Source organism: Ambystoma mexicanum, chromosome 11, assembly GCF_040938575.1.
Source record: "Ambystoma mexicanum isolate Mex_15411 chromosome 11, UKY_AmexF1_1, whole genome shotgun sequence".
NCBI classification, from domain to species: domain Eukaryota; kingdom Metazoa; phylum Chordata; class Amphibia; order Caudata; family Ambystomatidae; genus Ambystoma; species Ambystoma mexicanum.
Genome location: NC_090934.1, coordinates 848,198,438 through 848,213,512, shown reverse-complemented (window position 1 = coordinate 848,213,512; position 15,075 = coordinate 848,198,438). Strand labels below are relative to the sequence as shown.

General features: G+C 43.5%; 1 protein-coding gene across 3 annotated transcripts in view; it reads left to right on the top strand.

The window, feature by feature from the left end:
* LOC138503813 (protein phosphatase 1 regulatory subunit 12A-like) overlaps positions 1-15,075 on the top strand; it is a 977,826-nt gene that overhangs the window by 757,809 nt on the left and 204,942 nt on the right. For all 3 annotated transcript variants that reach the window (XM_069623833.1, XM_069623832.1, XM_069623831.1), the window contains exons 6-7: positions 6,877-6,951; positions 7,134-7,222. In XM_069623833.1, coding sequence (XP_069479934.1) covers positions 6,877-6,951; positions 7,134-7,222 — 164 coding nt within the window. The remainder of the gene's footprint in view (positions 1-6,876; positions 6,952-7,133; positions 7,223-15,075) is intronic.

The window sequence follows — 15,075 nt, the reverse complement described above, 5'->3', positions numbered from 1 at the left end:
TCTTAGCATCATGCTACTATTTGTTTATTATACCTATCCAAATTAATTTCATTTTCCCCATAGATGTGCCATTAAATAAGTGCTTCAACAGTTCAGTTATGTTAGCTCAATAGAGAAATCGGTTTGTATAATACATGCTCCTAACTATTTTTGTAGCCCCATGTCAATTCAGAGGCCTGCATTAGTTGTCCTTTAGCGTTAGGTGATTTGGTTATATTTAGATGTGCTCGCTTTGTACCATTTATTTTATATATAGGTATAATATACAGTGCATCCATCCAATCTGCTTTCTTTGGTAGGTTGTCTCTTCGTATTCCATTAAACTGATGATCTTGTCTGCAAGCAATGAAAGGTTAGGCTCCTTCCTGTGAATGGTCTTTTGCCCAGAGGGTTCCACCGTCTGGGCAAACATGTTGGGTTAAGAGTGGATGCCCATGCCCTGTATCTCCAGTTAGACATCCATTCATATGTGATCATTGACCATTCATTCTTAAACTCGTGCTTAATTCAACTAAATTCACTTTTGCATTCTAAGTCCTATGCTGAATTTATGAAGCACCAGTTGTATGTATTTCCCATTTATGCAATTGAATGCTATTTTGACACCAAGGGGTGATCAGGAAAGTGGCCCCATTGCCCTATTGCATTTTTACCTACTTTATAAGACCTTTCTAAGGTCATTAACACCCATTTGTGAATAACCGTGTCTGACTTAAGTTATCAGAATTGTAAACACCCTTTATCTGCAATTAGCAAAAAACGTTCTATATATTTCAGAGTCACAGTTGAATAGAGCAGTTTGCCTTTACGATGAACATTCTGATATATCTTTATCTGGTTTGGCAATGAGTGCTAAAAAGGCATCTGCATAGCTCATGGTGGAAGCTGATTTTTCATGGTGCTAAAACCTTTTCTTCCATCAGTTAAGGATTAGAAATTCTATCCACGCCTATAATAACCTTTCACTGTATCACATCAACAAACGAGAAGCTTTTCAGTCCCTCTGCTATGAGTGCCGACAGTGGAGCAAGGTTGGCTCAGGAGAAGATTTGTTTTCACCACTCCTCTAGCTGCCAGCATGTGTAGCAGATTGTGCAACTCCTGTTAGTGAGGGGTGTGTATCAAAGAGGTTGAGTTAATGCTCTACACTTATGGGCATCCCTTCCAGGGGCACCTGGAAAGGAGAGCTGTAGCCACATGTTCAAAGGCATGATCTTTAACCACAAGGTATAGAGTTCTTCTGGGGCCCAAATGGATTCATCCATTTCAAAGAAGCTATGACTGATGCATGGCTGCCAGAATGCAAAACGAATACTATTCTCTGTATATCCTTTGGATATGCCCTGTTACGAAAGAGATGGGCACAGGGGTGAGGGTCAGCAGAATTAGATACAAATAATTCCAATCACACAAAGCTTGACGTTTATTTAAATGTCACTGGCAACGTTGGTGATCATTTTCCACCTCTTTAGAAGAGCTAGAAAATTCCATACTCTGAGATAAGTAGCTTTTAGATTAAGAAAATAGTAAATCACTTTAACGTTTTGACACATCACTTTTAGGCAACAATCAATTATTTTGTAACGCACTACATGACACAAGTGGCCTCTGCGCCACTCCTACAGGACCTGGCAATGTAGTAGTTAAAGCACATGTGTGAAATCGTGTTAATTCAACTCTGACAACTGGAGGAACACGGCCGGATTGTAATTAAGATTAGTTTTGCGTTCAGTATTGTGTTTCAGTAGTCAATATTTGAGTCTCTTCATCAGTTTTTCTAAATGGCTTCTCCTTGTTTTATACTTTATCTTAAACCTGCTCACTCCAAGAATTGATCCTACTCTTTTCTCCATTCCTCGTATTGTTGGGCTATCTGGGCTACTTCACCTCTTAACCTCATCTCAGGCCTCAACACATCTTTTCAATCCTGCCACACCTGCAGGTCGAGTAACTTATTCATCTATCTAGCTTGGATAATACATATTTTTGAACAAAGCATGGTAGCGCATGAAGGAACATTATTAGCACCTCTAAATCCCACATATAAGTGTCACAGACGTGACCATCAGAAAGGTGTTATTTTGATGTAATTTATACAGCGCAACATTCACCCGGAGGTATCTTGGCGCTAGATGTGTGCTCCTAATCTATGGGAATTATGTGGGAGTTGGCCTGGACAGAGAGAGTGAGCACACTGAACAACAACACACCCAACGATTACGTTTCAAAGGCACCAGCTCATATCTCAGCACAGGTGGCTCTTGGCCTCTGCCTCTGTCGGATCAGCATGGCATTGCTTGTGTTTCTGCGAAGAGAGGACATGGCCTAACAGTTTGGGTTGGACTGCTCACATTGGTGTCAGGACCAGGACTCATTACCATTTGACTTTCCCCCTTCTGCAAAGGCGCAGAGAAGATAACAAAAGAATGGTGTCAAAATTTGCCCAGAGCAATGCCATGATTTATTCATAACCTTCCACGCATTGTGTTTTTTGGTTATTTTTTGGACCAACAACTCCACGTGCATACAATTTCAAATGTGCTTAAGATTCACTTTAGGTTATCTTTGCTCAGAGATGTGATTAATCAAGCTCACTGGGGCATCTCCTTTGATCGCTTGCACGTTACTCATCTGCAAATCAACCCAATTGTACACGAAGAATACAATCCTGAAATAAATATGTTTGCATGTTGCCGAATTAAGTTCATAGAATTCAGTTCCCCCTCAAAACACAATGCTGGCAATACCATTACAGCTAATTAAAAGTTGCAGCATTCCACAAACACTTACTAAAAAGGACGTTAACACATCATTATTCTGATATTAAAAGCGATCCAAAATAAGTGTCAGACAAGAACCCCCACGTGCCAGATCACTGCCCTCCTTCTCACAACCCCACCATAAGCATGCTCAGCTCCCTCTTCCCCAGTTCCGATCCCAGGCTTCTTTCTACAAGTTGAATTCCTTTCCCAAAGCAGCCCATACATTGTTGTAGGACACTTGGTTCAAGGGCAGGGCCAAGTGGTGTCTCGGGAATCTGGTGTATATAGCCCCCGGTTTGATGCAAGGACTATCATCATCATCATATTTATTGTAACAAATGTATTGTTAACAAACATAAACATATTTAATCAGATTTCTCCAACATTTTCAAAACAAACAATACAAACTGCGTGAGAAAACAAGGACTATAATATTTCCACAGATGGCCTTCACAATCATAACCGCGCCGCCCCTCAGCACACACCAAAGATGTTCTCACTTAATATAAGGCTGTCCTGAGATACTGTTACAGTGCTAGATTCCCACTTTGACTCAACTTCTTTTTCTGAAGTTGCTAGTTTGCATTTCCCATTCATCTCTATATGGCAAGTGCTCACAAACAAAAGTTCCTGCTAATCGCCACCAGACAGCTCAGCAGGACATTACCTCTACCAGAGGTCTATATGGAACCCCACAATTTGTATCCTCGATATTAAATATTCCAGAAGTGGTGCTTGCCCACATGGTCATATTAAATGGAAGATATTACTCGACCCGGCTATAAATTACTTGACAATGCTAGCGGTCAAGCACATTTTGTGTGGCCTGCATCACTGTGGTTCAGGTTTGTATTCCTTCTAGTTAATCTTGTCCTGAGGAATGTATTCTAGACTTAGAGCTCGTCGTCCTGTTTTGCTCTTGGTTTCGACACTTCAGGCTATGTCGAGTAGTCCAATCATTTACAGATGGCAATGTGATCCCATTGTTCCCAACACGGATACTTCCATATATTTCTGTTTCTTTTCACCTTCAAATAGTGAACTGGATTTGCCTTTTTTCAATTTCCATTGTATAATGTAGTCCTGGTTAGTTTTCTGTCTTGTACATGAAACACTTGAATGTGTAGTGTAATTCCAAAGATGCAGCATTGATTTGGCTTACATAGTTTCTTTCTTGTACCTAGAGCACTTCGGGATTTCACTTCAACCCCAAGGTTGCAACATTGCATGGTTTCTCTCCCAGCCTCACAGCACCAGTCTAGTGACTTTTGCCTCACAGCATCTCTGGCAAAATCTTCACACAGCTCCAGTAATTTGTGCTTTGCAGTTTCTCTTGCTTCATCTCATTGGATTTCCAACGGCTTGTGTCTCGCAGTATCTCAGCACCAGTCCAGCTGCTTGTGCCACACAGCAAGACTTCAGGTTTCTACCAGCACCCAATGACACTGGCCTTTTGCGAGTTAGAAAGATTAATTTCTTCTTAGAAACATGATCTTCCGCCCCTCTGCCTCAGCAATTCTTCTTTCCCATTTGTCAGATCACTGCCTCTCCTTGCTCCCTCCATGTGTAAATCATTTTATTGTGCGTCTCGATGGCTCTGGTCAAGTAATCATAGACCCAGAAGTTCATCATTATTGAATTTAGTGTGTTGCAAAAACAACCAACCATTGGGATTGTTTTTAGATGGTGAATGTTTAAAAATTAAACAACTCTAAAGTGTTAACTATCTAAAAGGGTTTCCCAATAAGTGAAATGAATCCCTCTGACTTATGCAGCAAAATTAAAAGACGGTTGAGAAAAAAAGTATGGAATGTAATTCGGCCACAGATTCTCTTTTTTTAGGACTTGTGAGCGGGCCTTCTGACATACAAGGATGATCTCCTTTCTCTGCAAAGGGCTTTAGTCTTCCATCCTTGCCCTCATTCAATGAGGTGTCAACCCTTCTGTTCCAGCATCTTTCTACATTACAAGGATTTGATCTGTTGTCCCTCCATTACATCCACTCCTCTGTGAGTAAAGACTGTACATTCTTTTTATGTGCACTTATCCTTCTAACACCCTTTCACATAAAAAGTCAGTCATGAATTGACTCACATTCACTTCAATCACCAATGCAAATAGATGCAGATCTTGTATGTGTGTGCTGCTCTTCTGATGTTGTCCAGCTCCTTCGCCACATTTTTGAAATTTATTGCATTTACTTAGCACTGCTAGAAACCCAGAAATCTTTCTGGGCCTCCAACATCTCTCCTTACGCTCTAAGACACCAACCTGGGACCTTATGTCAAACCAATATATTTTCAGCCCCCTGTTTTCAGGAGCTTAGCTCTTTTATCTGCTTTCTATTGTTTTCGCAGATGGTTCAGCATTGTCATTGTTATGCAGGTCTTCCAAGGAGTTTAATGAGTGCCCTCTCTTCCTTGTTAAATTCCTTCAACCACCAGAAGTAATGTGTGGTTAGCCCTCACCTGCTTTATCACTGTGGGATGACATTGCTATTGTGCATGTGCTTTTAGGAGTCATGCACCGACATCAGTGGAAACGTTTTAAGATGAGCAGAGACTAATAATAACACCACAGCCTTGCCTTCCACTCGGGGCGTGGGTAGAGGGGGAACAGAACAGAACGGAACGGTACGGGACGTGGGGCTGTTATCCTTATCTCTTTCTTGAGCAAAAGTACTGATTATTATAGGATCTTCTTTACCAATTCTTCTGGTACCAAGGAGTACCTTCGCAGTCAGGCGTTGGAAAAGCTATTTTGTTTTATTTTGATAGGTACAAGTCTGATAATGGCCTGATGCTGTTTTTTTACATGTAGAGTCCAAGCGATCAAGTCTCCAGTACTTCTATTAACCGCTGCTAACGTCCTGTATTGTGGAGTGTTACACAGTTCAGAGTATTGTATTTCTGGACAGCATTCATGCTTATAATGTTGGGGCCAAGACAATACCTAAGCCCTCCCGCAGCATCTGAGTCGCAAAAGCACAAGGTAGGTTATATGTTGGTGTGCAGTGATTTTACCGAATGCGCGCGCGCACACACACACACACACACACACACACACACACACACACACACACACCCACCCACCCACCCACCCACCCACCCACCCACCCACCCCCCCCCCCCTGCACTTGGGAGGACCCATGTATTTTGGTCTTGTTGAATTTTTTAAGGATGTCCATGTTTTGTCTACTTTAGAAGATATTTTTGGGCAACAGAGGTGTGGACCCAGCAGCATTTTTTTCAAATTAGATTGCTTTGCCCTAATTTCTGTACATATAGTAAAGGGTTAAAACGGGTGGGGAGGGTTGAGGTTGGATTATAAACAAAGGGAAACGCGGTTTGGGGGGAACCCCACAAATGAAAATAAAAAATCTGTATTTTTGTTGTTACAAATGTTTAGTTGAAAAAAGGTTTATTTTTTCATTCGGTAAAAGCTACCTGAGGGTTTTGGTCCTGCGCTATATCAAATAAACAAACACACATATGTAACCGGTTATGTCCTATGCTTTCTCTTAGCACTGTGCTGTGGGTGTCCACTCCAGAACCCAAGATCAAATTGGTCATGCCATGCTTTGAAAGATAGTTCCCTAAACGCTCCGCTGGCAGGCACTACAATGATCTTTGCTTCCCTAGCCAAAGTGGCATTTTTGCAAATCCAATCTAGGACAAGGAGAATGTTTGCTGCTTGTAGTGACAATGGTGATTCTTGCTGCAAGAGCATGAAGTGGCTACCTAATCATGCCGTCATTGTTTTTTGTAGCCATAGCTGCCACTCTATTGAGTAGTCTGGTCTAAGGAAGCAGCAGCTCCCTTTCCTCCAGACAGGCCCACCCTCCCACTCAACTCTTTCTCCTAATACATGTGTAGATGGCAAGAAAAATAAATGCCTTCTGGGGAAGCCAGCAGAGGTTTGTGTTGAGCTGCAGCATTTATTAGGTTGTGCATATGTCCGTGCTCCCACATTTCTGTTATGGTTTTCAAAAAGTGCTCTGGCCCACCTGCCTGGACATGGACAGACATCCAATAACCCTTGAGGAAGCGAAGATGGGGCACTAAAAGAACCATAGTTGATAGTGTGAGTAACTTGTATTTTCTTTCCCATCAAGGGACAAACCCCGTTGGATGTGGCAGATGACTCTCTAGTGTCCCTGTTGGAAGAGCTGAAAAAGAAACAGAGTGAAGTATGTCTCCTCCCTGTTACCCCCTCACTCCTATTACTTTATTTCCCAATCCATCTCTCCAACACATTTCAAACCTCAGATGCCACCTTACACCATCCCCAACCCTTTTCTGTACATCTTTCCACTGCTTTGATACGCCTTGTTCTTTCACCATATTGCACTTTTATTTTTTATTTATTTAGTTGCGACTCGTAAAAGAGAAGAAGAAGCCTCCTGCTCTGCTGATCGAGAGTAGCACATCGCCTCCGAATCCTGCTGGCAGGGCACGAAGGTTGGTGTTTGGTAATGCTATGCCTATTTGTAAGATGCAGGTCTGTATGATTTGTCAAGAAGTACCTTTGTTCTGTGAACCCTTCCGTTGTGCTCTTTGTCGGGTGTCTGAGTGTATGTTTGTTCTCCAGGTGTGTGCCTACGTATCTACTTATTCTGTCATCTCCAAGTGTGTTAGTCTTGTATACGGCACTGTGCCACCTTTGTTCTGTGACCTCTATGGGTGTTCGTCCCACTCATGTGTTCTGTGGCCCCCTGATGTGTGGTACTTGCTGTAACAAGCTTCAGATGTTCTCATTGTTCAGGTTCCTGTGGCATGTTTTAGTTGCTTGCGTATCATAGGTCTGGTGTCTTTGGGCATTAAACGTGCCCTTTGTAAAGTACATTGGTTCCTATCTGCTACCAGATGAGTGTATGTTGTGTCATCTCTGGATGATCATGTTTGTCAGAGGCATGTGTTTGGTTGGTTAAGGGCTCCACTTTTGTGTCCTATGTTAGGTGTTTATGTACTGTGTGTGTTGCCAGGTGGTTTTGTATTCTTTGTGTTGGGGCTGTGGCTGTCTCAGTAATTGTGATTTGAGAGCTCCAAGTGTATGTCCCATGTGAGCATCCTGTGTGTCCTTTGACCTCCTCAGTGTGTCATTTGTCAGGTACCTTTTTCTTGCAACTGTCTGTCCTTGTGAACTTGGCTACCTTGCCTAAAGTGAGCTGCTTGATGTGCCCATTTGTCTGTGTTAAACGAGCTCTTGAATATCTATCCTGTGTCTGGTGCCATTGATCTGTAAGCTCCAAGTATGTATGTGTGTATGGGTGTGCAACCTTTGTACTTTGTGCTCCTGTGTGTCTTTTGGACATGGCACCTGTATGTCACGTGAGCTCTCAGTTCATTTGTTGGCCTACTTCTGTGTATTGGGAGTTGCAGTTTTGTCCTCTGTTTGGGACACTCCCAGGTGTCTTTTTCAGATGCACTGACCGTACCCTCGCCATTTAAGAGCTGGGTTTAATCCCTAGTGACAAGTGCCTGCTTGTTATGTGAGTTCCAGGTACAGCCAGGCTTTGACTAGGATATAGGGCAACAGGGCAGTGCCTGAAGGGCTGCCCATCTGACTAGCGTGGGTGCCTTTTGTGGAATAATTTGAGTTGATGCACTCGCTGATCACTTTGTTATTTTTACCAGTGGGCATTGGCGTGATGTGCGTACACATGTCTCTATTTGTCACAAATGTTACAAAAAATGATACACCACACAGACAGAAAAGCTTTGAGTTAAATCATTTTAAACCTCTACTGTCGCTTACTAAATATCCCTTTACAAAAGAGACTAACTATCCCTCAGTTGAGTACAGTCTCCCAAGTCAGCACTGCTGTGCTGCCTGTTTAGGTTAGGGGATAGAAAAGAGACTGACCCTTCCCTCTCACTATTTTACTCACAACTAAAAACAGATGCGCACTATAGGAACTCAGATATGCTTTTGTATTCCTTCCATCTCGTGTATCTTATAAAATTAGAAAAATAAGGTTTTAAAACATTTTTTTAAAGGTTTCCTTGTGTATTTCTATTTCCACAACACATTTTACAGAGTTCATCTGTTATGATGTATTTTCACCGAGCTTTGGCCAGTTGTGTATAGGTCTCGGGGGTTCCGGTCATCACCCTGAACTTCTATTTATGGTCGACCGGTTTCAGCGAGATGGTGTTGATATGCGCTTTCTTCAGGATTTAAACCCGACATAACTGGTCAATGCTTATCATTTCTAATGACATAATTATTGTGTTTGTCTAAGTCTCCTTCTTGTGGCCGGAGGAGTTTGTCTCTATTTTTCTTTTTTCAGATGTCTTAATCTTGGGACACCCAGTGCTGATCTTCTTTTCACTCTTTATTGGTCTCCAATGGTCACCCAGTTTATATCTTCTACCAGTGTATTACCTTTAGTTCATATGCCAGGACTTCCGTCTCCACTTTCGGCTATTGGCTGCTAATCTGTTCTTCCTTTGCTTTTGACCTTCTATAGATAAGTTGTGAGTTTTTTCACATCTTCCATCGTGCAACTCCGTCAAGTTGTGAAAAAAACTCACAACCTATCGATCCCCTAACCTAGACAGGTGGCACAGCAGCGTTCACTAGGGAGACTGTATTCAACTGAGAGTTACTTAGTCTCTTTTGTACAGGGATATTAAGTAAGCGACAGGCTACTATAGATGTAGAAGTTTCAAAAAATTAAACTCAAAGATTTTTTGTCTGTGTGGTGTGAAAAAGTACAGGGCCTTAGGTAGAATTTGTTTGCCCTTACACTTCTGTGGTATTTAGACAAAAAATGATACCCCACGTACCACTGAAACACTTTGAGGCAAATGTTAATTGGGTGTGATTCATGGTTGTTGGCTACCTTTCTCTGGGTGTCCCCATCCTGTGTCTGGTAACTTGATACATGAGGTCCTATTTGCTTTTAGATATCTCTTGCCTGTGCATGGTGCCTGTATATTCTGTGATCCCTGTGTTTGTTTCCTGTGTGAAGTGCCCACACGATCTATGAACTTCTCAGAGTACCTCATGTTGCCTACTTTGTGGGTGCTTTAGCTGGATATCTGCATCAGCTGCATTTGGGTTCTGCGAGCTTCCATGTGAGTTTCCTGTTTTGGTACATATGCGCTGTGCAACCTGCCTGTTGTGAGGTTGAAGTCTAAGTCCTGTGTAAGGGGTCTGATCTTTGGAGCTTCCATGTAGTTTAACTGCTGTTAACTTGCAAATGTTAGTCCTGTCAATGGTGCTTGTATGTTGTGTATCCTGTGTTTTTCTGTGTACCTCAAGATTTGTAATGCCGGCATGCCAGCTTGTGGTTTCTGTGATTTATGTGGGAGCACATTTTGAAAACCTCTTTCAGAGATTTAGTGTACCAGTTCTTGGCTTGCACCTCCATATGTCCAACTCTTTTATGCACACAGCAATGTACTTTTGGGCAATTCAATGGCACACATTTACAAAATAATTCCCATGGGGTAGTTTAATAACGACTTTAAATAAAAATGGTTGAAATAGAGCTTAATTTGCCTTCCCGTCCATAGCACTGTTCAAACATAAGGTACACAAAATGTTTGAAGTAGTTATTTATTTCATTGTCAATAGTGTATTTGTTTTATATTAGTGCTTAAAATAAATATACATTGTCCTTACCAATATCACAACTAAATATTTATGTAAATGTCAGATAGTTTACATATTCCCAGTCACCCCCACAACACCACCCTTCACATTTAACTAACTTAACAATAGCTACAATGTATTACAGTCACTAAACTAGACACACAACATTGTATGGTACATATTCCATGACCTTACTACAATGGCATTTATAGAATTGCGGTGCGGAAGAGGCGATCCACAGAGAACCTTAGTTATGGGCAGACGATTGCGTAGAGCAAAAAAGAAATATTTGTTGTGGATCTGTCATTCTGAGAAAAGTTTGGGAAAAGGAATCTTGCAAGGGGAAAACGGAGTGGGTTTTAGAACAGGGTGTGTAGATCTCTAAATTATCAGAAACCACCATCAGGTGGCTTCGGTGGGAATGGCTTAAATTGCGTTAGAAGAGCCTTTCGCTGGTTAGTTTACCATATTACTCTTTGAGTACTATTAGTTGATAGCCTGATGTGTACAGCCCAGAGTCTATACAGTAATTTTATCTCATTTAGCCAGATTGTGTTAGCGATACCTCGCATTTAGCCAGATTGTATTAGTGAGTCATATCTCGCATTTAGCCAGATTGTGTTAGTCAGCCATTTCAAATGGGTTGTGTCCTCCCACGTATTCGTAATCTTTAGATATCTTCCCTTCCAACTTTAGCTGCTTCCGCAAAAAAGATTCGGCAGAGGACACTGCGTCGATGCAGTCGTCTCAATGTACCTCGAGGGCCTCCATCTCAAGGTCAACGTCATCACTGGTATATATAGCACATGCAGCGCCCGTCAACTTCAGTTCCGTTTTTCCATGGTAACTGCGCTTCGGGAATTACGCTGTGCTTCGGTTTCCTCTGAAACAACAACATTATCAAGAATGCCCTCGTTTTCGGCATCATCAACCACGAAGACGGAGTTTAAAAAGAGCCATGACTGCGGCGCCAAGATGTTGATCACAGATCCCCGTAGGGTGTGTCTGTGGTGCCTTGGTGTCGCGCACAGGACAGCAGACTCTGAATCTTGCCAGTCTGTGACAGGCAAGGATTGAAGGAGTGTAAGGGGAAGTTAGCAGCGGCTAGGCCCCCTACGAAATCCCCCTCGATGACGCAGTCGAAAAGACGCTCGTCTGACGAGTCGAGAGGTAATTCTCATTGGAGGAAAAAGGTTCAGTCAGTCAAACAAGTTTATTCGGTTGTATAAAGCAACCATTAAACGACAAGTAGACACAATTATTACACTAATTCAAATTACAAAAATCTTAAAATTACACTTCCATGAGAAAAAATAGTTAAAAACATTGGCGGAAGCAGCATACAAATACATTTGGCAGTTAGGCGGTTGCCTCGACATGAACTACATTAAAAGTTGTTTTAGTGAAGATTAGTTTAAAAAGACAATACAAAATACTTTAACCCAGTACAGGTTCTATAGAGTTTTCTTACGGGCCCTCGCCACCTTGCAGTTTCACAATGCGATTTCTGAAATACATCGCTCTTTTCAGAAACGTCAAAAGAGCCCACGCAGTGTAGACTGATTCAGCGCTCAGGAGAAACACAAGAGCAGCCCTGTGTGTGCGGATCGTTGACTTCTTAAGGGCAGGAATCAGAGACATTTTACGTATGCCTGCATACCCTATACAGAAGAATAACAAATGAGAGAGATCCTCTCTATCATGTCCACAAACCGGGCAACCCGCTGAGTCAGAAAAACCCTTCCATTTATAGGTGTTGCCTTGCAACCGAAGGCAATCGAACCGTGCCCTTGTCATCAGCCACCTGTCCCTTTTTAACGTACTCCAAAGCAAGTAAGGTTGAATTCCCGTTAGACAACTAATACTTGAGTGAAATTCACCTTTGCTATGGCCACGCTCTAGCAGAGTTCTTTTGAAAAGGTTCAATAAACATTCTCGTTCAAGAAGCGGTTCCTCGTCTTCATCGAAAAAGATGAAGAAAAGGGGCCATAGGTCTCCTTCTACTTACTCTGATTCCTCACCTAATAGAAAAATAGCCTGCCTGGGTAAGTCTGTTACTCCTATCGAATGGGAGGTGTTCAGGCAAAAAATACTTGACATCTTCGAGAAAGCGGTTCTGGCCCCATCGAAGGAGAGGACGAAAAGCCATTCTCCTGTTGCGCCGTCAAAAGCTGACAAGGGAAAGGACAAGGCCAAATCCTGCATGCCCTCAATTCGGGAGACAAGCCCGAGACCCCTCGAGAACTGTTGAGGTCTCTACTCTACGACAGGACCTCGTCCGTCGAGGACTCCATCGGGTCGTGGGTCGAGCCCCTCAAGGGCTCCATCGACGCCATTAGCGTCAGTCATCAACGTCATTACTGAAGAAACCTTCGATTGCAATGAAGGAGGTTGAGAAAACCTACAAACCGCTTCTTAGGAAGGATTCTTTTCAAGTCTTAATCCTGCATTTATGAGATCATGAGCCATCCAACCAGAATACTCCTCCATTTGGATTAGAGTTTGGAACACCCAGTGTTCCTGAGGCCCTCATTTCGGAAGAGTCGAGATTAAAAGATCTTTGATAACCTTCAGTCAGCAAGTGGCATAGACACAGTGCCAGAGCTGAAATTTGGCAAGCAAGACCCGGCAGAGCATGCAGCTGCTTCATATGGACAATTTATGTCCAGGGTGATGAACCTTGTGGGATGGGACAGGCCTGCGCCACCATTTGAACCGGGTGACCTGACTGACATTCTTGGTAAGGGACCTCAGAAGGAACCTGTACTACCTTTTCATATTGCCCTACAGAAGCGGGTTAGCACCGGAGACAAGTCCGTCCGTCAACAAAAACCTCACCAGAAAGTACAGGCCCTCAAGTAGTGATCCAGACTACTTATCTAAACACCCAACACCAGAGAGCCTAGTAGTTCAAGCAGCTACTACAACATCCAAGCAAGCAGCATGTCCAACCATACCGCCAGATAGGGACGATAAGTGTTTTGAGGCAATGCTGAAAAAGGTGTTTTCTGCCGGAAGCATGGCGCTATAATCAGCTTGTGGGTCTGCGTTTCCATGGCGGCGGAACACATTCCCAAAGGGGAAGAGAGAGGCGGCTTCCTGAACATTTTAAAAGATGGAAAAGAGCCGATATGTGAGTCTCTTGACTTGGACTCTGCAGACAGCATCAGCAGAGCCATGGCAGTGAGCACAGTGTTATGCAGATTTGCGTGGTTGAGGAAGAAGGGATTTGCACCAGAAGTGCAGTCCAAACTCCTCACCATGCCCTTTGACGGCACTCAGCTGTTTGGCAGCAAGGCTGACGAGAGCCTGGAGAAGCTGCAGACTTCGAAGGTGGCAGCCAAACCGCTTGGTGCCGCTATCAGACAGCCACAACCGTCACACCCCAGTGGAGCTGCTTTGGTGGGTAGGTATTTTTGTTACTACTTCTCTTTTGGTAGAACACGAGGACTGGTCGGTCAAAGGGGCAAAAGAAAATTCCCCCGGGGAGAGATGCCAAGTCTGCCCAAGCAGCGGCTACTTTACCCTCAGCTGCTTCTTCAGCTGCCTCTAAACCTCTCTGAGGCCTTAACCCACAGAACCACGGTGGGAGGCAGACTCTCAACATCTGCAAGAATGACGGAGCATTACTTCAGATGCATGGGCGTTGGAAACAGTTGCCAAGGCTTACTGCCTACCCTTTTTCAGAAGGCCTCTGGATCATCCACCGGGGATCCACTCGTTCTAAGTTCCAGATCTGTTCCTTTTGCAGGAAATTTCGAGCCTCAAGAGAGATGTGCTATACTACCAGTGCCTGTGACATATAGGAACAAATGGTGGTACTCTCCCCTTTTCCTAATCCCCAAAAAGGACGAGGATTGAGAACCATCATGGCCTTAAGATACTTGAAAAAGTTCCTCTGGAAGGATAAGTTCAAGATGGGCACTCTTTCTCAGATCCTTCAGGCCCTCCAGCTTCTAGATTGGAGTGCGTCATTGGACCTTCTGGGTGCTTACTTTCATGTGCCTATCCATCACAAGCACAGAAAGTACCTGAGGTTCGCTGTTGGCAGTTCTCCCTATCCGTTTTCGAGTTCTGCCATTCAGGCTGAACTCCGCCCAAGGGTTTTCACCAAGTTGATGGAGGTGCTAGCGAGTCTCAGCAGAGGGGGATTCATGTCTACCCCTACCTGGACCATTGGCTGATCAGGGCCTGTTTTCTCAAGCAAGCCCTGGAACATCTCAGCATAACCTGCCTCTATCTCTGCAGACTGGGCTTCTCCCTCAATTAAATAAGTCCCACATGATACCATCTCAATCAAAGACTCCAGTTCATCGGATCAGTCCTGGATGCATCTTTGGGAAAAGCCTCACCACCCGAGGTGAGGGCTGAACACATTCTGCAGATGGTCACCAAATTCCAGAGTGCCCAGTGTCTTCCAGCCTTCGACTTTTTGAGATTGCTCGGACTATTGGCCTCCTGTATTTTCTTGGTGCCAGAGGCTCACATGAGAATGAGATTCCTGCAATGGGCTTTCAGGGCACAGTGGTCACAGTCAGTTCTCAGGCAAGATGTCAGATCTACTTCAAGTCCTGAGCAGGGTCGCACAGGATCTCCTGTGGTGGTTCTGAGAGGACAACATTCTGAAGGGAGAACTTTTTTGGCAACCATGGCCGGAGATAACAGTAGTTACGGATGCCTCACTCACGGGGTGGGGAGCCCACACCAACGA